The sequence below is a fragment of the Oryzias latipes genome, chromosome 5, assembly GCF_053564925.1.
Source record: "Oryzias latipes strain Hd-rR chromosome 5, Olatipes_Hd-rR_3.1".
Lineage (NCBI taxonomy): Eukaryota > Metazoa > Chordata > Actinopteri > Beloniformes > Adrianichthyidae > Oryzias > Oryzias latipes.
In genome coordinates, this window is record NC_136241.1 from 22,196,457 (window position 1) to 22,223,653 (window position 27,197).

The following is a 27,197-nucleotide window of genomic DNA, read 5'->3' on the forward strand; positions in this document are numbered from 1 at the left end:
AAAATCACAGTCTCGTTTTACGAAGCTCGGAGAGTCGAAGCGGAAAAAATGAATCACTCCAAAATCCCATTTCAAATGGTTTTTTATTGAATATACAGATTTGCATTTTAAAGAGACATTTAAAATTCCCACCCACACAGTCCTGTTCTCACAGGACACCCAGATATTTTCCTTCGTTTCTTCTCAAAACACAATAAAGTCACAATATTTGGTCAACTTTAACATGCTTGATGTGCAGAAAGACAAATTTACAGATGATCAATTAAAGCAGATTATTGATTTGGAAAAAGAGTACAACTAATTTGTAAAGTACCTGCTGATCTTGTTTTGGACACAAATGTTTGAATGTAAGAAGAAGTGACCATTCCGTGGTAGATGTGCAGCAGAGGACTCAGAGGTACAGCAAGCGCTGCTGATGTGGAATCTGCAAGGCCATAATTTTACTTCTTTTGCACCCTCCACTCATCTGTATTGCCTACCTGCTGCAGGGCACAATGTTATCTCTGCAAGGGCAGCTTGGAAAACGGACATACGGACACTCACGTGCACTCTAACACACATGCACAGAACAAACCATAAGCTCCAGCCAACACCAAAAATATGCTAACCGATTTAAACCTTAAAACGATAAAAGAAGAATTTGGATTTTTCCAGCTTTGCTTATACTTTTATAAAAACCCTCTGGCTGATACAGATAACACACATCTAATATTTAAACATTAGTTTTTCTTTACTGGAGACATTACCCCTGCCCTGTTCCCATCAGTGTTGTGTTCTAACAAACAGCAGGCTTGTTCATGGTCATTCTGGTCATTCAGTTTAAGCAGGCCTTTGATTGGAGGATTTTTCTGGAGGATAGTAAGTGAGTCCCGATAATACCCAACATCCTTCTGTTCTTTTTTAAAATGCATTTTAGACAGCATTTGTGCAGTCAGCCTCCTCCGGGGTCGTTAAGGCATCACAAAAAAAATGAATCAAAAACTATTTGTATATAAATTCAACTGTTTCCTGTCGATCAGCTTGGCATGCCGTCATGATGTTCATGGTGGACAAAAATGACCAGATATGCCCAACAGAAACGTTTTCATTGTTTTTCTGTTTGTACCTTTAATATTTGTTCTTTTGTCTCTATTCCAAGAAACGTCTTTTTTGAAATGTCTGCTTCCTACCTTTGACAGTTTCAGTAGACCTTTTCAGGTGCTTTCATCCATCCAGTTTGTGGCCCCCCCCACACACACACACCTCTCCCCCTTCCATGCTGGGATGTCACAGAGCAGAAAATGTGCATGTCCTGCAGCGTAATGGATGTCTTTTTTCACACTGGAAGGTCAGTCCAGCTGTTCAGGGCTCACAAAGATGGAGTGACCCCTCTCACCATGACAGCATGGGGGCGCTGTAGCTGCTGCACACTTCTTTGTTATCTATTTGTTGTGTTTTGTGTGCACGCGTGTCCCTGCACTCATAGGTTTTTGCACTCTGTTAAACCTCCAGTCTAAAAGGCAGACAGTGATGGTTGAATGCTACGTTTTTTTTTTCATGTCAACTACCAGTAAATAATGCGACTATCGTCAAAAACACAGAACCAGACTGGTTTCCTTGTAATCTTTGTACATCAGAAAACAGCAATATCTGACAGACATCGGTCACTTGCACTGATTCTGGTTCTTGTCCTCCGATCTGATGATGCTAGACCACGAAGCAGGCTCCCAACAAAGCTTCCTGTAAGAAAGTCCACCAGAAATTAAAATAACCATCAGCTATGATCACTGCGTTCACAGTGTGTAACCATGGCAACCAGGTTTCTGCCAGTTTAGGTGCACTCAGGAACCCTCGGTACTTGAAGGCCACGTCTACGTGTAGCCGATAGATAATCTGATTTTTCATTTATGTCAGACTTAGTTTAGAGGAATCAGTCACTGATGTAGACAGCATAGAGAGGCTGCTTTCCCGGATGCTTTGTTTATTTGTTTTTTCCCATGTGCTGGGAAAAGAGGTGGGTGGGTGGGGTCCTCAACATTGCTCCTGTTCCTTTTATATAAACAAGTACTAATACTCCAGTAATAAAATATTTTTTCCATATATTGGCTCAGGGGGAAAAAAAAGCTCAACTAAAACTTTTAATTGTTGTTAAGCATTAATTATATTCCATTTGACATTATCAAACATTAAAAGTAGGATCTGAATGAAAATGAACTTTGTTTACAGTCTTTGTAGCATCAGTGAAGTTCGTACTAATGTTCATTATTAATCAAAAAAGCAAAAAGTAACATTAAGATGACTACTATTATTCAATAATAGGAGTAAAAGTTTAAAGTATAATGCAATAAGACACTTTCTCTTCAAAAACCTTGTTCATGTAAATGAAACTGATTGCCATGTTTGTGGAATGATTGACACACCTCTCTTCCTGTGACTAACTAGGATAATTGGTGTTAAAATATTAAGCAAATTCTGTGACCCTGTTAAGTACGGGAATGAAAGCATGGTGACACCATGGCTGATTTTCTGCCTATTTGTTATGGTAGTAATCCACTTTATGCTCTAACTCGTGCTCTTTTTTTTCAAGGCTCTCCCACTGGTGTCAATATGTAAACAAAGAAAGTACACACTGGCTTCAGTGTTTTTTTACACAAAATTACAGAATCTAGTAAAGTAGCTGTCATCTCATTTAAAAGACAATACTTCACAGATTCCAAAGTATGTATTACTGCAATGAAAAAAATATGTATGACTGCATTGAAAAATATGTATTACTGCATTGAAAAAAAAACACAGAAGGACATGAGCAAAAGAGTAACAAGACAATTTGTGTGTGCAACCTCATTATTTATACAAGACCTGTAAAAAAGTCTCTGTTGGTCCAAACATGTCAACAAATATCAACAAATGTCAGGAATAACTTCAACTTACAGGCTAATATGACCATTTACATTTAAACAATGTATTAATAAATCCCAAGAAAATGATTTTGTGTACAGAACATTAGCTAGCCTGTTAAAGAATGTCCTAATTCTTCCAATAAAACTCTAAATCTCATAAAAAAATAAACAAAATAAAAAAATAATTCAGGCTTTCCATACATGTCTGTCCCATTGCTGTGAAGCTACAGATGTGTCAGGTATTAGCCCACAACGCAGCAGACAAAGCTAAGCAACAACCACATTCCTACCTTTGATGTCTCCTGCTGAAAATGAATGTAATCTGAAATGTCCACAGGGGACCCCAATCGACTGTTCTGTATCATCAAACTGCAGCTAACATGCTCTCTGCTGACTTCAGCAGCAATAAACAGGACAAATGTTAGGAACTCTGTTCAGCAAAAAGAAAAAAGAAAAAAAAACACAGTCTGGGTGTGAGGCAGCTCAGCAGCCTGTTTATTTGCCATTTTCCCCATCATCCCATACCTCTGATAGGTTGACACCCCTGTTACTCTTCAAAATTGTCAACAGCAAAGAAATCTGGCAGAACTTTTAAAATTAAAAGGCCAGTATACAGGAAGTTCATTTTACATTTGGCAAATTAGTATTTTGATAGATTTGAAAACTTTATGATTGATGACCTGTTCAGGGTAAAGCTGGTTTGATTCCAGCAGCTCCATGACTCCAAAAGGGAGTAAAGGGGTCCTGAAGATGGATGGATAGATGGATAATTGATTTCAGTCTGGTTTAAAAAAGGTTTTTAAATTACTCTTTGTAACAAATTAACCTTGCCTGGATGGTTTTCATATTAACACCTTTATTACAATATTCAGATTTACTGTTTTACAATCCACTTTTGCACACTTGCTTATAAGTGACTTACAAAAAAATCATGAAGAATTCTAGCAATTACTGATAAAGGTCTTTCTTCTCCAAAAACTTGTTTCTTTTTTGGTAAGAATTTGTTTTGGGAGAAATTTAGGAAGACTGAGTAAAACCATTTTTCTTAAGCCACTTTAAAAGTGGTTTTTCATGTCTTATCTTACTTTCCACCAATGTTAGTCACCCAGGCCTTATAGCTGTAAAACATTTTACCGTGTATTTTGTCTTGTGTTACCAGTCTTTTTCTACCACAAGAGGAGGAAGGACAGCCCTGTGACGTGTATGTCTCTGTTTTCATCTCCATCTAAACACAAATCACAGAGAAAGCCCAGCCCTGCTTTCCTCAAACAGTGTAAGGAATCAATCAAAAGGTTATTTTTTTTTGGATATGACTTTAAAATTATCCTTTTTGTGTGTTCCTTTGCAACAAAAGGACAAAAGGGAGAAAAGTGGTAAGTGTGGCTTTTTAAAAAGGTTCACAAAAACCATTTTGTCAGCCATTATCTTTGCAGTTTGGGCTCTTTGTCAAGCTAATTAACACAAAACCTGAGAAGCGGCTTCACCCGCCGGGTCAAGTGTCAGCCCCAGCCAAAGATTCGTCCTGCGGGAATCCTGTGCACTCCAGATTTCATAAAAATTTCACGAGCAGAGCTGCCGTGCTTCCTTTAGCCTTGTTTTTTTTGTTCCATTTTTTTGTTTTCCTTCAGTTCTCCCCCCTTTTTTTAAAAACATTCTCTTCATTTTCTGTTTTTCTCTGCATCTCTTCTCCCTGCTAAGCTGAACAGGAGAGTTGTGCTTTCTCTGAGAGCTGCCTATGAATGATGTATGATTTTACAAGCCTTTCCATTTAGTAATTGTAGTCTAATAGGACCCTTGAATGGCATGATGAAGAGGGGGCCCGCTGCTCCCCCACCTGCTGTTTTTAAACACTAATGCTCTGGTTAATATGCCGAGCACAACACTGCCAGGCAGCGCACGCCTGCAGCGCTGAGAAAGAGCTTCTTGCTGTTATGTGCACATGTGTGTGCACATTGTGCATTTCTCATTTAGGGTCAGATGTGCATGAAGTCACCCAGAACTATTGTCAGATTACGGCCCGAATTGTCTTTGACACAGATACACACACACTCATAGATATGCACACACCCCATATGTACATCACACATGCACAATAATGTACACAAATCCACAAACACGTTCATGCACAGACATGCAACATGTGCAAAACACACATGTACTTACAAACACAGATGTGCACACACCCCATACGAATGCACACACATACGTACATGCACAGAAATGTACACATAACCACAACCATGTACACACACAGACATACCCCCCCCCCCCCCCCCACATGTATACACACAAGCAAATATGCACAGAATGGCACACACAGTCAAAATTGTACACAGATCCACAAAAAGAAACGCATACATCCACAGCAAAAGGACATATATCTAGAGAAGCACACTTACACACATGCAAAAACAGAAAACAAAAAAAACCTTTATTTTCACAAGTATTTTTCTAAAGATATTAATTCCCATAAATTTACATTAAAATACAATTAAAATTCATGCCCTGAGAATTACTTTAGTTGATATTTAGATTGTTATATTAATTAGAATAATTTTCATTTACCTGAAATATTAAATTATATTAATCGTGAAATGAATAAACAAGAAAATAACCATATTTTAACAGAGGATGCCCCGCAGGACTGCACGTTGGTGTAGTGGTTAGCACTCACAACAAGAAGGCTCTAATTCAAATTCTGGCCGGGTCCTTTTTCATGTAGAATTTGTTTGTTCTCCTTGCGCATGCACAGACTTCTCTGGACACTCCAGCTTCCTGCCACAGTCCAAAACATGTTTGATAGGTTATTAGCAGTCCATTAGGTTTTGAGTGTGTGTGGTTTTCTATCTTTGTGTGGCCCTGTCATGAACTGGCAAACTGTCCAGGGTGTATGCCACCTTCACCCTTCAGGAGCTTGGTGGGCTCCCGAGTCCCCATTACCCCTGAACAGGAAGAAGCAGGTGTAGAAAATGGAAAGACGGAGTCCCGGCAGGTTCTGTAAATTTGGAAAACATTGTTTTGAAATCAGCCAAGTCAAAAAATAATTTTGTTATTCCATTCTGCTGTTTTAAGTTCATTTATTATGTATGGAATTTTTTTTCCACCTATAATTCAAAATAATATGCTATTCTCAATTGACAATTTCATTTGCAATTTGATCATGCAATTTGGAAACGCATTTTGTAATTGGCAATTTTATATGGAATTTAGACTTGGAAAATGATAATGTATGTCTTTAGAGAGATACATTTTGTTTTTCAAATCTCACAGATGTTTTAATGGACTTTACTCTGGAAAATTTGTATTGTAGTCCAATGTTTGGCAGGGGGAACAGTTTTAGTGAAATCCATTAATCTTTATGGCCAAACTGGTTTAAACATTTAAACACTTTTAACCCACTTATTGGATTGTTTGGAGCTTATTTGATTTTCAGCTTCAATTTCATTATCATATTCACATTAAATTATATAATAAATCTTTTACATTAGCTAAATTGGACAAATAATTACTGCTTTTCATTTTATTTAAATAGCGGAAATAACTATCACTTGTCACCTGAAGGTCATGCACCATTTACATCCAATTTCAGTGCCAGAAAAGAAAAAGTAAAATAAATAAATTAAACATGTCCTGTTCAGTTTAGCTGTCATGGATGCAAAAATTAACAAAATAGACCAAAAAAAAAAGAAACCAGGAATGAGCTGTAAATAGTTTTTTTTTTAATAAAGTGACTGAAATTTTGTTTTAGTTTCATGAATCTGTTTTTCCTCTTAATATTCCTCATAATGCAGACGTATTTAAAGATAAATTAATTCACACCTTTCTACAGTTTTTGTAAAGTTTTCAGCCTTTTTTTAACCAAATGCAAACATGAAGTGCAAATTCTTTTCTTTTTTCCAACTGACCAAACAAAAAGTGCCATTTTTGAATATCAGAGGTAAACATTAAAACTGAAGCGTAACTGTATCTGTGAACAAAAGCGCTGAATAAACAGAAGAATCCTCGTCATTTTGCGGACTTGTAAAAAAAAACTGTTTGCAATAAGTTTTCTTGCAGATAAATAGTGTGAAGAAATGAAAAGCAAACGCGCTCTTATCATTATTCATCTGATGATTTAGGAGCTGGGATGCATTTTCAATTTCCCATACAGCAAAGGTTGATGGGAAATAAAATCCCATTCATCACTGACATATCTCTATATGTGATACCTGCAGCAAAGCAAACAGAAGAAATGTGTGTGAAAGAATGAGGCCCCCCTCACCTCACAAACACACATGCTTTCCTCTCGCCCACCTATTGTGTGTTAATTTACAGTGCCTCTCTTATCTTGGCAGGGGGGTAAAAGCTGCGAGCTCCTGTTCTGAAGCCCCCCACACAAATGTCCTTCTTCTGCTTCATCTTTTCATCCTCCGCTCCTCTCCTTTATCACGTCTGCGAGGGAGGGAGGCGGGCAGAGATAAAAACCAGCTTTGGTAAGAAGCAGTCAGGCAGAATAGATAGCTCAGCACCTCGACCTCACCTGCTCTGCAGGGGTGGGGAAGGAATAACTGACTGTAAACTGACTGATGATTTTTGATGTAATGTAGCTAAAAAAAAAAAGTAGTTATTAACCAGTAGTGGACAAATCCACTTTCCTTCTTTGGATGCTGTAAGTGTCTGATTAACTGAATGTTTGGGTGGAAAAACAAGTTGCACTTGATTTATTAACCAGACTGGGATTATTAATAGAACTCACACAATCCATTTTGCATCTCTGAATTTAATAAATATGCAACATGGGCGTTTCTGCCAGAACATGCTAAGAAGTGGGAGGAGTAGATGTAAATAGATCAGTTTAGTGTAAATAAAGTGATTTATCAACTGGGAATCAGGAGAGCAGTCGCTGTTTTGCATCTAGATTTTGCACATCTGAAAGCCAGGTGCAACCTATAGAGCTGCAGTCACTGTTTCAAGGTACCAAAGGCAGCAAGGAGAGCTCCTATTTTTAATGTAAATACTTTGAAATGCCTGAGGCAAAGATTATTGAGACACAGTCCGTGGTATATCCAGGGTTCCAATGTTTGAGCTTCAGGATGAGTCAACCACAGATATATGGAACCAGTCCTTTAATTATTAATCCCTTTTACCAATGTGACATATTTAACAATTTTTTGATACAGATTCCCCCTCCCTCCCCTTAACTGCCGTGGTCTGATGCTTCTGCATTGGAACCTTCACCTTTCCCTGTACCCTGTTTTTGATTGTCCTTGCTAGGGAATTGTTGGCCATCATCACAGATATGAGTGTTTCTGGCATTGGTCTTAGGATCACATCTTAGATATGTCATAGAAACTCGTTTTTTTTTTTCAAGGGCTGCAGACTGTTATTTTTTCTTCCGGCAGTGTTTCAATCTGTTAGCTCCTGGGATCTCTTGTGCAAAAATCTCCCAAACCTAGTTAAAAATTGTTAGCTGGTATCCTAGCAATCCCTGCTCTTAGACAGCATTCCCTCTGGTTTCTTTCTATAGAATGGAAATTGTCTGAGCTCCACATATTAGTGTAAAACCTGAAGAAAGCAGGAATGATAAAAAAAAAAGTTTAAAACAGCCGCTGGGTAAACATAGCTATGGAAATATTAATATATTGATAATTACAGGATGAGCAGGACCAGCAAGTTTTCTTCTTCCCACTTTTATCCGTTCTTGTATTTTTTTCTGGCGCTTTATTCCATTTCAGTCTTTGTTTCTCTTCTCAAATAGTTGTGTGTGAAAAATATGTGTGAAATAAAAAAAGAGATTTTACTGTTGTTTTTATTCTTTTCATCCAACAGATGCTCTTCTTTAATATTATACATTTCTTGTCTTCACTTAAATATTTGTTATTTTATGAAAATAATGTTCAGCTTTCGTTAATAACTTTGAGGCTTTAATTTATTTCCCTCAAAAAAGACAAGGCATTTGTTAACTGAAGAACCTTGAAGCAAATTCACATTGAATCGTTTTCAATCCTCCATAGAAAAGCTTTACAGACAACAACTGCCTCTTGGTTAATAAAAAAGAAAAAATGTAAAACATTAAAAAAAGTAAACTGATTTAATCACAAAAAAACCCAGAAAAGAACATTTCTAACATTACAAGTAAATTAAAAGAATAAATATATTTGAAAAAGTTTGCTATCATGATGTTGGTTTCCCCTCAAATTTTTATAATTTTAAGATAATATTCCTGGAAAAATACCTGAAACTTTTTTAAGTTAATGTTAGTTCTTTTGTAGAGTGTTTTAGAATCAATGTTCTTTAATCAATATAAGGTACATTTGGCCATTTTATTATTTAATAGCTACTATAAGCATGAATAAGCATGACTTACACTCTTCCCACTCGTCTGTGGTCCCAGGTACCTGAGTCCTCTGAATTGTGCGCTGGACATGTCTGTGTTATTATTGGTCTGATAATAAAATGGAGTGATTACAGCAAACCAACCGGACCAGTGTATAATAATCTGCTGTGAATGAACTCTTAAGCTATGTTCACACAAAACCCAATTTGTGCATCAGGGGCATCCAGTTTTAATGTTAAGTCAATGTACAGATATAATCAGAGCTGCTGGCAGCAGCACATTTTGGGCATTGCACTGTGATTTAAGTGTTAAGAGATAAAAAAAATCTGAACTTTGGCAAAGGTGACCAATCAGGGACTCAGCTTTGGCCTGTTATGTGTTGGTGATGCAATCAGCGGGTGGAGTCCAAAACAAACACGGAGGAGAATCTGATCATTCTCCTCCTGAATTTTACTATATTTTTATAATTTACGTGGAGACATTAGAAAAAAAGGTCCTTTCATTTTATTTTATTTTTTTACCTCCTCAGACTAATGTGGGCAGTAAGTCATCAAACTGGGTCACAGAGATGGAAATACTGCGAAAAGCGGCCATCATTCTGATGCAGCTCCTGGAGAGTCTATGAATGATCTAGTGAACACAGACATGAGACATTATTGACAATGCTTTTGTAGAGTTCTTTAAAATAAGTAAACCTGATCTCTGAACATCATCCTTGTCTTCCATGCATTTTAAGTTAGATATAGATTCAATGCTTCTATATAGTGATGAGGCTAAACATTTTTGGCGGTAGATCCTCCCACATGCTTCTAGTTCATGGACAAGCGTTGAGCAGCAAATTTGACGTGCGTTGGAAGAATGGTGTCCGACGCAATTTAGATGCTCAAATCGCGCTCAGTGTGCTCGCAGCATTACTCTAAAAGTAAAGATCCCTTCATGTCAAAAAAATGAGTACAGCCATTAAACCAGTGAAACATAGCTGTACATGCGTAGTTCTCAAAAATGTGAACTCCATCTGCAAGGATGAAGCTTTGTCTTTGAACAGAACTGACGTTTATTAGAAGCAGTCTCTCCTTTCAAACAGTAAACAGTCAGAAAATCAATAGGTGATGCTTTGGGCTGAAAGTGCGACATGCTTCACATCCAGGTTCTGCTGAAAGGACGTGTTTTCATCTGAAAGTTTCAGTCACGTCTTTATTTTGTTCCTCTAACAGGAACATGAACCTCTTTGCCTTTGTGCTGTTTGCTCTTCGCAAATATATTGATTTCTTTTTTTTATCTTCACTCACTTCGTTTCTGCAGAGATGACTAATGACTACCAGGTTAAACTCTCCTCTTTCAGATCTTCTCTCTCATGTCTGATCATCTGTCTTTTCTTGATATTTCAAGAAGAGAGCCATATTTCAACCTCCTCCCCAGAACAAACCAGATGATCAAGCTGCATTTCCCCTCTGACAGTGTCTGCTGAACATGGTTTGTTCTCTATTACTGTGATGAGTTTTTTCTGAACCCTCAGAGGTGAAGACGTTTAGTCACCTGACCAAGGGCCTGACCCAAGAAACAAAAATGGCAGCAGTCAATCACTCCATCCACTCCACCACAATTTTATTATTTTATCAATTTTAAACTATCAGAACCATAAAGCTGCCCTCTTTCATATCTGAAGCCCCAGTGGGAGTCGTGTCCTTTTCATGGTTCAGCCCTTTATTCCGCTTATTAGGGTAGCCATCAAAGTGTTTTCTGAGTCTCCCCCAGGAGTGGAGTATTTCCAGCAGCAGAGATGATGTTGCAGACGTCCTGTGGCGTCGCTGCAGGAACTCCAAGAGCTGAACTGACCTGAAAGCAGATCAGAGGCCATGTTCTCCATTCCATCATGAAGATTTGTGCACACACTTCTTGCGCACAAATGTGTGCCTGCAGGACGACTCATTATCCCCACACCAAAACAAGAGTTTGATTGTTACGCTTTTCCTATTTTATTGTACTTTCATTTGCTTTAAATTAAAAATTGCCTGGTGGGAAAGAGTGGTGGGGAAATTGCAGCCAGATGGTTATTATTGTTATTATTTTATATTTATGATTTTCTGTTGTGATATCAGCTGGTTGATTTGACTCTGAGTTTCTGGTGCAGAAATGAATCAGCATTGTCTGCCTCACTTCGAATGTTCTGATAAAATTCAGGGGCAACAACTCCCTCAATGCAGCATGTCTTCAGCCATTTTGGAACTTCTATGACAACACAAGCTGATCAGAAGGAGTGCCCACTTTGTATTTTTAATCAAAACCAGTCTTTAAATTGCTGCTGTTACTCTTATCGTCATGCTTGCACAGTTTCTGACATGTAAGGACAGAGCAGTTTCAATTGAAAATAAAAGTGTAAATCTGGCCTGTGCATGTGAGAACAATCTAGTGGATGTTGTAAATTTCAAAAAGAAAAGTCAGCTTTACTTTAAGTCTCCTGATGAAAAAGCTCAGTACACATATTTGTGTAAAACTGCATTTATCAGCAATTATCCTCAGTTCTCTGATCAATAAAACCGATCAGGAAAACGAGCGCTCAATAATCTCAGCTGTGAGGCTCATCTTAAGCGTGTCGCAGCAAAATGTTCAAGTTTTTCAAACAACAACAAAAATGAGTCACATTAGGATTGGAAAATAATTTTTAATGATGAAATTACTGATTTTAAAATGTCTTTACCCTCATGATTGTAAAAAAAAAATGAAGTCAATAAAGTTAAAAGGCTTCCTTCATTCATACAGATGACAGCTAAACTCACCTGCCGCACTTTAAAGACCCATTTTAATGAAAGTCCTGTTTTTGTTTTAACATGTTCTTGTTCCACTTTCTGATGATGAAAGACATATCCAAAACAATGCTTCAAATTTTGGTGAAACAGGAGCAGATGAAAAAAAGCTGTTTTAAAAGAATGTATTTTTTACATAGAAAACATGGTGGGTTGGCCACCAGCTCCCTAATGTACTCCATTCTGATGCATCCACTTGTAGACAAGTAGATCTATGTGAGACACATGCTGTATAAAGAAAATTAAGCTCAAAATTACATTTCAGAGTATTTTTTTATTCAAATCCTTGTGAATCAGTAGTAGAAAAAAAATTGCTGTTGGAGAAAGAGCATATTTGTGATGAAGAAAATATGCTGGGGTCGATGCTCCACTGCATTTTGATGCATCAGCTTGCAGAAAAATAGATCCATGTGCGTCTTTGTTTTCCTAGACTGAGTTGGTATCTCAAAGCTGTATGGCATGGATAGCTCCAATAATACTCGCCATTTTGTTGTTACACTGGTAATGCTAGGTCAGGGGGGCTGTAAGCTAGCAGGAGAGCGTGTAAACAGGTGGATGATGGGAAGTGGGAGTGGGCTTACTCCACGCCAGCTTTCTCTGCCACAACTCAAAGGTATATTCCTAATGAAGTACTGCTGCTTTGCAGAAACTGTATGTCCTAGAAAATGAGAAGTCTTTTAAATTTTGGTTACAAATGATCTTATTATTAAGGACAACTCTGTTGTTTTTTTAATAAAAAGACCACTGGGAACACGTTTAAAGTCAATCAAAAAATAATCAGAGTGGGACTTGGATGAGGCTGAAGCAAAAACAAAAACTCCAAGACAGAATACTAAATGGTAAATGGCTGATACTTATATAGCAATTTTCTACCTTGGAAGGCTCAAAGGGGTTTACAGTCACAGTCTCATTCCCCCATGCACACACACATTCACACACTGATGGCGACTGCCGAACACTGACGCCAACCCATATCCTTCAGGGGCTAGTATTTGGTCATGATGACATAGCCCATGGAGAAAGCTGCTTCAGCTAGTCTAAATTTCTGCAGGAACGATCTACATTAGTGTTGGACCTTGACAGTAACTGGTTCATAAATATTTGAGTCTGGGTACAGGAGACATCTCTGAAGATCAGATAGCATTTTTCTCGGTGGAACATCTTATAATGTAGGAAATGTGCCCCTGAGGCTGAATACTCTTCATCCAGAGACCTAGAAGAGGAGGACCTGGAAGGAGTAGTTTGAGCCACAGATCTGCTAATTGTTTTTTTTTTGCACATTCTTGTAGATTCTAAAAAACTTTCCTGGACTCTGTTAAATCGCCTATTTTCTGACCCTAACTTGACAGATGCTTTAGCTTTTTGTTCAGAAACTGGTTAATTATTTGCAAGAAAAAGCTTTGAACCTTTTAATTAAAATCTCCCACTTTATCGAAGAACTGGTTCATCTGTTCATTTGCTGAGCACCACGGGGGTTGGGGGTGGGGGGTCTGGGGGGAACAAACAATCTTTTTTTTCACCAAAGCAACGGAAATTAAAATCCCACAGATTCAAAATGCGTGAAACATTTTATTGTAAATAAAAGAAACTATCTAATTTGTCTCGTATCAATGCTTGAATGTCGCTATAAATAAGAGTTTGTGGTAGTAAATTAGTGCTTGGTAAATAAGATGAGCTGAAATTACAGCTGTGGCGTCGCACCACAGTGAGTTTAAGTGGCTCCAGAGTAAATCTATTGAAGAAGAACTCGAGTAAGTCAAGGGAAGCGATGGGAGGGAGGCGGCCTTTGCTTTCTTTAGGCCATATGATTGATCGGAAAATGAAGCATATTAATCATGATGCTTTTAAATGTGTAGTGTTCTTGTGACCATTCTTCTGTCATCCAACCAGTCCATGACCTGCAGCATCAACCCATTGCACAAACCTCAACTGTGTGACACCATCTCACCTTGTGAGCTTCTGAACATCTTTTAGTTGATGTTTACATGCAATTCCTTAAACTTGTTACAATCATTTTTAAATCCATTTATAATGTTTTGTTAAACTGAAAGCTTGGTTTCTGGAAGTCTGCAGACGCTTCACCCCAGATGAGAGACTGAACTGGATGAATTAATATGAGAGATTGTGGTTATGAAAAACTTGTTACCCTTCAACATTCTAACTTAACGTGTCTGCTGGGTTATTTGCTGAAACTATTTTCTCTCAGAAAGCAGATTCCTTAAGCACATGGAAACATTGAACCTGTCATGCAGCTTTTACACCTGTCTGTTCCTGCTTAGTCTTCAGTTCTTTGACCCATCCAGACAGAGCTGTTGCAGATTTAGAACTTTGTCTCATAAAGACTGATCTGCAGCCAGTCTTTGCATCAGCTCTCCTTGTTTCTCTGTGGATTGCTGATCCATGAAAGCCTCATTCCCGAGCACTACAGAGATCTGCCATGCTTGTCATGATACATAGGATCCATGATCCATGATGGAAGTTTATTTTGGTGATGAAAAAACTCTATGAAAGTTGATGCAAATCTAGTCAATAATGTTCCACATGTAAGTAGGATTTCTTTTTCAGCATAAAACCAATCTGATGCTTGGAAGCTTTACAATTGTATCCACTGCACCATGAAGCAAAAAGAACTGGAGAGTTCAGTCAGTGACTTGTCATCCAACTATATGTCAGCCCATGGGGGGGGGGGGGTCACTGTAGTGAAATAAAGTTTTCAGCCACCAGACTGCAACATTCAGGTGGACCTCAAGGAGCAACGGCAACCAGGAGGTGATGGCGCCAAATGTTGAATCCAACAGGGTTGTCTGCCCACTGGCACTTTTTCAGAAAAGAACGTTTTATTTATTCAAGTAAACATTGTAGATATCTAATTTATCAAAATGTAGGAGTTCATGAAGCAAATCCGTTTTTATCGGTGCCTGTTTTAAAGTTTGATCTTGCAGTGTAAGTGAAAAAAACCCTGCAATGTTACATTTGTGGAACAAAGGTCACGATCCTGCACACAAATCTGAGCCTTTCAGGTTTAAGTTTAAAACACATCAGACTTTTAAAAGACCTGGAATTCTTTGTACCAAACTCCGTTCAGCTTTATTGTGAATAGTTTTTTGGGGGCCATGAGTAATTCCTAACTCACGCAGAGATGCTTCTGTCTAGTGCCATGATGGAATGCGTTCATGTACATTTAGTTTCAGCAGGTTGTTAGCTTTAAATCACTTCATTCTTCTCCCTCAGAAACCACTTACGTCTGTAATAATGAAGCATCACTGCAGCAGCGAGGCTGCCTGACTCCTCGCTGTGAGAGTCTGTCTCCAGCGCTTTTACCCTCTCACATATCTCACATATTAATAGTTCATTATGTGCTTTATGCTGTAACACTTATGTGTCCACACACGGTTTTCTTCAGCTACCTTTAGAAGGTCGCTGCATTGAATTTACAGCAAAGCTTTCAGGTTTGTGGTGAAGTGAAAAGTTAACTCAACCTACTATTTATGAGCCTGTTATTGAAGGATGGGTAAAATTAACCAAATTAATGGAGATAATTTGTGTGAGGAGAATCAGAAGTCCTGAACTATAATTAATCTGAATGTGACACATGATAGTTTGACTGATAAGCACATCAGTAGGCTATCACCTAATGCAGACCGGTCGGGATTTGATGTTTTTGGAACTTTTTGTTACAGTGTTGGATATTTGCAGTCTAAAACGTCAGCTGTAGAGAATGACTTTGCAGAGGTTGCGTCCTTTGTTCCCCCAAAGGCGACCTTCTTTTGATTTGTTTCCTCTGCAGGATGATTATGGGAGAGCGGCAGCAGGACTGGTTTGCCTCAGCATTCACATGTTTTTTTCAGAAGTTTTTCTGCTGTGCTCCTTTAGATGGAGAAGCACCACAGCTGAGATCAAGATGGCCAAGAGGCTGGTTTTTGCTGTGGGGGAAGCTGGTAGCTTTTCATAAAATAGCAGGAGTTGTGGTTACTCAGCATGAGAAGGTATTTCTCTGGATTCCCATAGAGCCGTGTTAGCAGGTAAAACTATATTTCCAAATGGAAGCAAAAGATCAGGAGGCACAGATGTAAACATCACCCGTGGCTACTTCTGGTGTACTGTTCCGCTGCACAATAGAACAAGGGAATTGCTGTTTGGGAAGAGGGAATGGAATGGAAAATCCATGTACCGGTACGTGAATGATGCTGACAGAAGCACCCCAGATGTTTCATGTCGGTCATTGATTAGATTCTCCTCTTGGACTCTTTAACCATTCCTGACTGTGTTTTAACCTAAATAAAACCCATCCATCAGTCCCTAATGTGCATTACTTATAGTTTCATCACCATCATTAGTGCAAATTCATCAGCTTTTTGTTCCGCCTTTATTCCCACACTTAATAGGAGTCTGTAGAGTGTGTTGTTCCAGATGAGAAGATCTGCTTCACATTCATCAAATTGTGTCTGCATCGATGTTTGCTCTACAAACATCATCGTGCAAAAAGCATCAGCTGCAGCGAACACAATGACATTTATGCTTAATGTACTCTGACACACACTCAGGATATGAACGCCTGTAAGTGCATCTCTCCTCCATGTTTCCACAGTAACCGATGCTACTCCACTGTTTTGGACAGTTTTCTGTCTTTGTGTGTATACGTCTTGGTGAGCACAAACACATTATCATGGTTTGCTTTGTAGTGTTGCTGACATTTGATGGAGGCGTGTACGATCTGCCAAAGTTAATGCATGAAGACACAGGAGAGCGCCAGGATTCAGCAGGACTCTGCAGGAACAGGCATCCATAAAAAGATTCTGTATGTGCTGATGATCCCTCTAGCAGGTCACTAAATGAACTGCTACATTATTGTGTTTCTGCTTTTCGCATAACCACTCACTACATTACAAGTGTTGGATTGGGCACTTATTGCAGCGGGTCCTAGAGTATGGACAGAGTTGTGAAAAGAGGTTCTGCATTTTCATGCATCAATCACCCTAAACGAATCATTACACAGGGGAAGAAAGATCTAGGAATAAATTACATTCAGTGACATATTTTATTTTCAAGACCTTTTATACTAGAAAAGCCCTTTTAGATTAAAGGTCGGCTCTGTAGCTCACACCCCCCCCCCCCCCACACACACACACACACCCACTCACACACACACACACACACACACATATATATATATATATATATATATATATATATATATATATATATATATATATATATATATATATATATATATATATATATTCATATATTTTTTTTTTTCTTAGCTCACACATATATGATTGCACTTTCCATGGAAATCTTTTGGCCAAATAAATTTTATTCTATTAATTTATTCTTTTGCTCTGGACAAACAATGTCTGCTACTTTTAGCTTACATTCTTTTACAAACTCCCCGTCACTTAAACAGTTGCTACGCCGGGCTATATCCAAAGCCTCAACGTAGCTAGCTTCTATCGCAGATTCAATGGATTTAGCCATTTTTGTAAACATCTGGTGTGCAGCATAGCCTCGTAGTTGTTGGAGCTTATTGCTTCGGTAAATTTGTCATAGTTTTTAGAATCTGTAACATGGTGACGATTTTTTTAAAATTCTTTTTGCATTGCATTTACCTGCTTGCAAATAAGGCACATGACTCTATCCAGCCCTTGAGGTATGACAAAGTAAGCATTTGTCCACTTAGCTTGAAATTGCCTTTTCTTCTCGCCAACACAACGTTTTTCCTCAAAGGAACCTGCTCTGGCTCTCTTTTATTGAGGGCCACAAAAAATCTTCCCGCGGACCGCCATTGGCCCCTGGGCCGCACTTTGAAAACCCCTGCTGCTCAAATAAGGTTTACAGACTGTACAGAACATAGTACATAGTCACCAAAAAATGTTGGATGTCATCAGTTTGTCACTCCTGTGATCCACTGTAAAAGCAAACTGCACTGGAATTACCCAGAACAATTTGAATGGTAACATTGGTAAATCATATTATGTTTTCTTACATTCTTTATGTAGCCCTTTCGGGTGAGCTTGACTGTTAATTGAACATTTGTAAAAAATATTCAGTAAAAAATTAATGTAGGTAACTGTTAGTATTTGTTTCTATGTGAGTGGCAGGTCTGAAAATAGGAAAATAGGAAAAAGTTTCAACTGGTTATCTCTGCTTATTTAATTGTCTGAAGTTAGGGGTTGGAGGACTGAAGGGGTTAGTGTGTGTTTGGATTCCTATATTGAGCCGCACCCTGACATTTCTCTTTTTCTTTCAGTCTGGACTTTCTTGCATATATAAAGTTGTCTGTTGAGTTCACCTCCTGCCTTCATTTTGCTTAGTCTGTCGTCTTGATTGTTTGATTTTCCGTTTCAGCCCAGGTATTCTGTCTTTGCAGTGTCCTCTGTTTGGTTTCACAAATTCTATCTGGCTGCTCATCCATTTACATCAAACCTGAGTCCTGTGGTCAGGTGCACCTCCACGTCGGTGTGAATAATGGAGATCTGGGTTTTTGGAGGCAGGGGAACTTCAGAGGCTGTCAAATTTGATTCTTGTGTTTTTGGTGTGGACGCTCTGGTCTTGTTCCACACCTGTTGCTTTTGACAGACTGCACACACAGCTGAGCCCAGCCGTTTGAAGGCTTTTCATTGTTGCCAGTTGTGAAGAAAGTGTGACACGTGTTTAATTCAGTGTTGCGTTCCTTTACAGATGCAGATCTTCATGTACAACTCAGACGATTTTGACAGCCTCGGTGCGGCGCTCAGGCAGAGGAGGATGATTGCAGCCATGGCGGTCTTCTTCCAGGTGAGAGAATCTATGTGTGTGTGTGTCCCAGAAGACCATCATCAGTCTGTTTGGTCTCAACTTCAGATGAATCCAAATCTGTAGTATGAATTATCTGCTGATAAGTGGGACAGAAGCTCATGTTAGCATAAAGGCGGTGATGAAAGTGTGATCTCTCACACTGACCCACACTGCACGCTCTCAATTTTTGATGTTTACGATTGAAAACATTGTTTCTGAGCTGGACTTGTAATTAAAGTTGAACTCAGTGAAGGCTGGCTAACAACAGAGTTCCATGAGCGACGCCCACGCAGGGTTTCTCTGACAGCCGCAGCTCTGATTGGAAACGGTGTCGGTGTAACATACAGGTGGGGACGCTGATAGACTCTGACAGCATTGTGCTCTGGGCTGATTGGACTGATAAACAGATATTTACCAACCATGACGTCTGACACTGAGCTCTGAGGCTAAGAGCTCCAGCCCGCAGATGAAGAGAAAGGATTCATTTTCAACCACAGACATGTTTGCTCGTCTCATTTTTTTTCTACCATTTTTTTAAAACCTGAACATGGACAAGCTGGGGGGTTCAGTCAATCATGTGCCAGGTGCCACGGAAGACAGTTCCTGTGTTGCCATTCTGTGCTGCTGACAACAGCTGAAGCTGACTTTGAAGGATTGTTCAATGTTAACTTAAAGATCTGGCTATCTCAACTTGTGCCATCGATGCATTCTTGATTCCCTGTTTTTTTTCAGGGTTCAACCGTTTCTTGTGATTGGTTGCAAACACCTGAACAAGATGATCATCAGTGGGCAGAGCACAGATGTCAGCGACATCTGTAAATACTTGAGTCCGGGAAATAAAATACCCCTTCCTGGATAGCAGTTCGTTCCTGGAGGTCTTGCTGGTGATACCTAAATAACCCATGCTCTTTGACATACCATAACTCCTCAACTGTTTACGCCAGAGGTGTCAAACTCCCTGCCTCAAAGGCCAACATCCTGCTGGTTCTTGTAAAAACCCAGTCTACCTGCTGCCAATTATCTGGATCAGGTGTGTTCCACTAATAAGAAGCTTCAGTGGCAGGTTAGCTAAGAAACATATAGGAGACTGGTCCTATATTGTATAGAAATTAATACCTGGCAACACTTGGTTGGGGGAGACAGGGGCTGGTTGTCACACAGGTGGTCTGTCATATTGTTAATTGCAGCCACCCTATGGGGGCACCTAGACTCAACACTGATATCCAACATTTCCATAAAATTCCTTCTCATTTTACCACAAAAAAAAATTCTCCTGCAAACAACACTGAAGTGAGGAGGTATTTTGTTGCTTTCATAGAGTAAAGAATCTTTTTACCTATTTGTTGTTTTTCTATGTAAGTCCTGCACGCTATTACTTTGCTCTGAATCAAACATCTACTAAAAACTTCAGGATTTCATCATAAATTGAGCTCTTTCCTCTCTTCCAAGTTAAAGCCACATGCTAGCCAGTCATAAATATTTAGCAATAATAACTTGGGGATGGTTTAACACCAAGAAGAAAAGTTTTCTTTGAATCTACAGGCCCACATAATTCTTAGAAAATTATAGTGTGAACACTATCTGTTTTGTGTACAGGTCGACAGGTGGACATTTTTGCAGCTAGCAGGTGTGTTTATAACATTTGAGTGTGTGTGTGGACAGGCCCCGCCCTTTTGTACTACATTTGAACCTTACCATAATGATTAACAACCAGTAAACTTGTTGCTTTATGCTGCTTCATGGTCTTACCCCCCTTCCCCTCCTATTATCACCCTCCTACCCCCCCCCCCCCCCCCCCCCCTCTCTCTAACGTCCCTCTCTCTTCTTCCCCTCTTTCCTTTTCCGTCCGGTCCAAAACCAAAGATTTTCAAACATGATTGAAATTAATAAAGTTTGGCCTCAATTACAAAAGGGGTTTATTCAGACATACCTTTGGTTTGTCTGAAGATTATTAACCCCTCTTGTTAAAGTAAAATATGTCCAACACAAGAGGCCCTCAGCTCTCATCTGTCTGCCCAGCTGTTGGACAGGACAAGTTAAAAAAAAAAAAAAAAAAAAAAAAAAAAGATTCATTTGTAATTACATTTATAAATTAAAGAATTGGAAAAAATGGTAAATTTTGTAGTACATAGGATTCTTTAATTATTCAATACTATTGCATGCATTGCAAATAAACAAGATTTTTGTTGTAATTTATGATCTAAACATAGAAAAATTACCCACAAACTGTTTTGTCTGTTTTCAATTACCAAAAGTCAAAAGTTATTTATTTTATTATTTTTTGTAATATTTACTTGTAATGTGTCAACAATTGAGCTCTCTTGTCCTCACAAATGACTAATAAAACATGTTTTTGATTATCAAGTCATACAAATAATAAAAAGGGAGATATGCAGCTTTTGTTACATACATTTTTTTTTTTACTTAAACGAAATGTAACCTAAAAATCAATTCCAAATATTGTTATTTAGTAGGCTACATGAATTAGATCATAAACGAAGTTGTGCCTTCAGCAGTTTTTGGTGCAACCTAAAGTCACTGAAGTTGCAGTAGTAGACAACAAAGTCAAAGAGTTTTTTTTCTCTTTTTTTTTCTCCCAAAAATGTTTTCAAAATAAACCTACTTATCTAATTCTAATGCTGTCAGTCCTATTTGCACATTTTGAGTTCAAAAGCAGCTGGAGCTCAGTGGGTTGACTAAATTCTTCAGTTCATTTGCCAGAATTCTGTTAATAAAGAAACCAGAGCAGACAAATAAATTCCTGTTTTATTGAAGTCCAGCTCACACTTAAGGTTTAGATTTTAGGAGTTCAGCTTCCCTCTTTTTTATGATAGTTTATGTTCCTGTAATTTAACAGATTTATCCTTTGAAATAATTATATTCAAACTAGACTTATTTATAGCTGTATAGAGATGGTTAGTGAGTGGTAAAGATTTCAGTTTACCATGGGTACCTCCATTAATTTACATATTAGAGCGGAAAACGTAGAATAGTGTAAATGTTTAAAAAAAATATTGAATTTATCGTCTGTTTGTTAAGGTAAAACAAAAAGAAGAAAGTTCATTATTAGTCTTCTTTTCTATCATTTTGTTTGTTTTTTCCCCTATGCAACATTCTTTCAAATCCTGACAAACAATCTTTAACACTCCAAAAGCATTGAAGCCACTTTTCTTGTTAGTTTGACATTTGTTTAGTAAATAATGACCCAGCTTGATGCTTCCCAGTAATGCTTAATCTGATATAACACAGATGACTTATTATCATGTCCTGAAATGTCAAGATGCATAACTGATGGAGCGAGGAATTTGTTTCCTCTTGACTGCCCCTTATATCCATCAGTTCTAGACAGAAACTTGTGCAGTTACCTGCAGAGAGGAGGCACCGCTCCGGAATGAACAATGAACTGGGGCGATCCTAGATGCAAACTTAATCACATGGATGTTAAAGAGGCGCTCTGCAGGATCACACAGATGCCTCCCTGCATAGATTTTTTTTTTACATGTTTTTGTTGGTAACAGCTTAGTGTCACAAAACAAATATATGGATCAGTGCAATAAAGTGTATCCCTGCGATCTGCAGCCGAGGTTTCCCACCGTGAAACTGTGAAATCTGTATTTATTGGATGGCTGCTTCTACAAGGTGTTGAATGTCTTCGGTCAACAGCTTCAAACTCCTTTTGGTTCAGAGTATTAAAAATCAACATTCCTCCAGGTGAACTGTTGGACCCTCAATACTCTTGTTACAACTGCCTAAAGATACATTGAGAACAATGAATCCTTTAAAACCATTTACTAAATTTCAATTTTGTTTACTTATAAAATCTTCACAACTAATGTTGTCTTGATGCGCTTTACAAAAAAATAAACTTCAAACCGAGTTTTAAGGTCTACTATTGTTATAATCCAATTCATTGGATGGGGATGCTTAAATCTCATTGTACTATGCACAATGACAATAAAGCCATTCTATTCTATTCTATTCTATTCTATTCTATTCTATTCTATTCTATTCTATTCTATTCTATTCTATTCAAATCAGTTTATTCAATAAGGTTCAGATAGTTTGAATAAGCCAAAATGGCAATAAAATGATGTCCTGAATAAAGTGAGCAACAGGCAACTTTAAAGGGTTTTTTAGCATATTCTTATACTGAGCAAGCAAAGGTTACAATTGAGAGGAAAACTCTATATAAACCAAAAATTACAAGAAAAAAAAAGGAATTATGAAGATCAACAATCTGCTGTTACCAGCTCAGGTCCAAGAAGACAGGAGAGACAGAAAAACATAGAAAACCTGCAAAACATGAGTTGCAAGGAAAATAAGTGTTTTTCTCTTGCAGTAACAGTGAGGTAACAGGAGAGCGACAGAAACGCTGAAAAAAAACGCACAAACACTGAAACATGTCTTGCAAGACAAACAAGGACAGTTAGTGTTTGTAGCATAGACAGAACAGGAATGAAACACACCGATTCAATGGAACATTTGTGAGAAGACATAAGACTTCCAAAGCAGTAAATGCAACAATGACGGAGGCCTGTCCTACCTGCTCCAAAGATGGGATTGTTTGGATAAGAAACAGGTCACAATCAATCCTTGAAGCTTAGAGTCAGAGAATCCTTCCCTAGAAGAACCTATGGGTACCAAATAGTCACAAGATTTATTAAAATACTGCTGTGTTTTCCTTATTTGTTAAAATGAAAAATATACTAAAAATTGCTTTTCAGGGACAGAACAGCCAGATGAAGACAAGAGTTTATTAATCAACAAGTAAGATTCATTTTTCTTCTTCTTTTTTCAAGTATAAAACACATAAACTGGCCTTTGAATAGAAGTCAACAGAAACATCATTAGCTCCAGTAATTAACTAAACTTTAACTTAATCAGGTTATAGCCCAAAATAATTGACAGATTGTTTTTAAATTTAAGTTTCATTTTAAACCCTTTGATTAAATCCCCAAAAAACCTCCAATATATTTTTTATGAGAAATACACTTATTGGCCACTGTATTAGACACATCTGTCTAATTGCTTGTCAATGCAAATTTCTAATCAGCCAATCAGATGGCAGCAACTCAGTGCAATTATGCGTGCTGACATAGACAAGACAGGGAAGAAACGTGGTTAAAGGGACTTTGAACATGGCATGGTTGGTGGTGCCAGACAGGCTGGTCTAAGGATTTCAGAAAAGGCTGATATACTGGGAATTTCCTCCACAACCACATCTAGGGTTTACTGTCTCCTTATTTCCTGCACTGTAACAGAGATTTCACAGGAGCAGACCTTTTGAAATGAGCAGGGAAAAGCCCTTCTACTGCCGCTAGTGGAATGATGAACTACAGTGCAGAAAACATGGACCAAATGATAAACAATGTTTTTTTTAGGAAAGTTTGGATCATGCTAATGAGTCTCAGAAATGCGTGTATTAAATATTACATGAATGGTAACGAAGGAGTTAATTAAAATGAATAGACAGAGTAACAGAAATAAACTCAAAACTTATAGCAAAAACTAAACACAAGACTTGATCTTACAGTGAAAAGAAAGTGAGCACATACAGAAGATGAACATAAATGCATGACAACCTAAAAGAGCTAAAGCAATCAAACATTTAGACTAGTCAATTTTTTCTCCCCCTTGAAAGCTAGGGTAGAATCCAGCCTACCAAATTGTCTGTCTGTTATTAAGTCTGGACTGACTGTTTTTGCCTCCCATCACACTCTAGAATGTGAACTTCAGATTTTGTAATAGCAGAACCTCTGCTATCACAGTGTTATTGTACGGTAGCTCAAATCATTTTTAAGTAAATAAGTTTTTTGCTAAAAAGAAAAAAATGAAGAATTAAAAAGTAGCACGAGAACAAAAATGAATGATGGTCTGCTGATCTTTTTGTGATTCACTAAAACGTGGTCTTGACGTTCAGAGTCGTATTTTTTTTCAAACTGCTGTAAAGCTGTTTTCTTATTTTTTTTTAAGACCCATGAAAAAAGGAGCCACACCTTTCATTTAAACAGATCTCCAAAGCTCCTTCCATAAAGTAAATTATAGAAAATGCCAGAAGAGATGGAGAACATCAAAGTGGGTCTAATAAGATGAAACACAGAGGTGCCTGGTCGGCAGAAAAGCTGCAGAGATTAGAGTTCATGTTTCTCTGCCTGAAAGACGTAATCAGCCTTCACTCAGACTCAAACAACAAATTCACATTTTTCAGGGTAACTGCAGTTTTAAGGAGCTGCAGTTCTTTGTTACAGTTTTCGTCATTGTTTGATCATTTTTCTTTAAAAAATGGTTTTCCTTTTTTTTTCTGATCTTGACTTTCACTTTAAACACCAATAATCCTGCTCTCGAAATTACTCACAGATGTGAAATAAGATCCAAAAATTAACACTATTTAAAGGCAGAGTTTTGATCTTCAAATGTTAAATCTCTGAAAGACTTAAGTGGAGAATATATGTTTATATATAAGTTTTAGAAGGTTTTAAGTCACTTGAATGTTACTGTGGTGGCATTGAAGTGCAAATCCCACCAACAAATCATTATATTCAAAACATATCTTATTGAGTTTTAATTTGTTAACTTTTCATTTTGATTTCTGGATATTACTTTTGTTTTTATGAGTGTTACATTTTTATTTTTATTTATTTTTTTGGAATTGCATTTTGATTTTTTAGAATTTTGTTTTCATTTCTAAAATGTGTTTTTATCAGTTATTTTGCTTTTTTATTGTTGTTGTGATCTTTAACTTTTTGAGACCCGATCTCTTGTTGTATATACTTTTTTTTTTGTAGTCACAGGGCCCCAGGTAATCAGAACTAACTGCTATGAAACTAAGAACCACAATGTGGCGTCCCTGTATTTGGACGCCAGGTCTCAAGAGGGTTGCATGTTTTTGCATTGAGTGATTTGTTGGTGTGATTTGCACCTCAGGGCCACCATATGACCCAATTACCAGTTACTTTATACTCTGATTCAACAAAATATGAACAACATGTTAACATTTTCCACTCAGGTCATTTATTTAGGAATTTTTTTAACATGAGAAGTTTGTCCCAAATTGGTTGACCTAAACAATCACACAAACTTGAAAAAAGAAATAATTAGTAAAATTAATATCCCCCCCCCCCCCCCCCCCCCCCCCCAAAAAAAAGTGTTTTTCATTTTTTTGGAGTTTACATGACTTTCATGCAGAAGAGCAGATGCTAAAACCCCTACATGCAGACAGCAGGATGCTATCATCTGTCCATAAAAAGAAATCAAATCTGACCGACCACTGCAGAAGGGTCTGATCATGAAGCAGATCAAAGTGGGCAATCAGCTCCTATCAGGAACTAAACATATCTGTTGTTTTATGTAATCAGAGTATTTGTGGGTCTGTTGACAGAAAGGCAGAGGGGTGTGTAGACGATGAAGTGGAGGAGAAAAAAGTGAGGACATGTCATTTCCTAGTATGGTTTCTTTTTTCCATTTGTCACAGCAGTCGCCGTCCCTGAGGAGACGGAGGGGATGGATGGAGTTGTGAGGGGAGGGTAGAGAGAAGAAAAAGACAAAGAGATGTAGGAGGAACGAGAAACGAATAGACAAAGTGAGAGAGCGGGGCGTTTTGATGTGAGGCCCCTCGGCCTGAACTCTCCGGGGACGAGCCTGTGGGCTTTCGGAGACAAACATTAATAATGAAACTCTAATTCTCTGTCCTCTTTTCTGTTTCCTGTCTGTCACTTCCTCTCCGCGTCTTTGTAATCGTTTCTCTTGAGCCTTTCTCCTTCACCCACTTTCTCTGGCGTTGTGCGCAGAAACATAACCCCTCCCCCAAGTTTGTAATGGCGAAGCAGTTTTGACTGTGGGATGATACAACTTTTACTGTCTTGTTTACTCAACTTTGTCACCTCTGAAACAGTCAGAAACAAAAATAAACCATGAAATCCCATGAAATCAATCGAGGCTGTATCATCTGGTGGTTATAAATAAATAATTAAATAAATAAAAAAACAAATACATAAATAAGTAAGTAAATAAATAAATAAATAAATAAAAAAATAAAATCTAAAGCTTAATTTTTAAGATGCAAAAATGTTTTCTAATTTCAACTCCGGTCATGTTTTGATCTATTGTAAAAGTGCCCCAATGGACTTTTAATTATGATGATGGCGTTTTTAGGCAAAATGAAAAAACCTGCATTGTTTTCAAGGACATAGTTTCTGCAGAGTGGCAGTAGTTCATTCGAAATTCTCCTCTCAGTTGTGGGTGGGACTGTTGGCATGGAGTAAGCCCACCTTTGCTTCCCGACATCCATCTATGTACACGCTCTCCCGCTAGTTTGCAGACCCTCAAGCCCCCAAACCAGCATTAGCTGTACAACAAAAATGGCGAGCAATATTGGAGCTACCAAGCCGAAAAATTTTAGCCAGATTCCAGCTCAGACAAGGA

At 38.1% G+C, this 27,197-nt stretch overlaps 1 protein-coding gene across 2 annotated transcripts in view; it reads left to right on the plus strand.

Annotated features, from left to right (window-relative positions):
• Positions 1–27,197, plus strand: part of LOC101160156 (receptor-type tyrosine-protein phosphatase gamma) — a 231,765-nt gene that overhangs the window by 145,538 nt on the left and 59,030 nt on the right. For both annotated transcript variants that reach the window (XM_078947503.1, XM_023955062.2), the window contains exon 5: positions 18,681–18,776. In XM_078947503.1, coding sequence (XP_078803629.1) covers positions 18,681–18,776 — 96 coding nt within the window. The remainder of the gene's footprint in view (positions 1–18,680; positions 18,777–27,197) is intronic.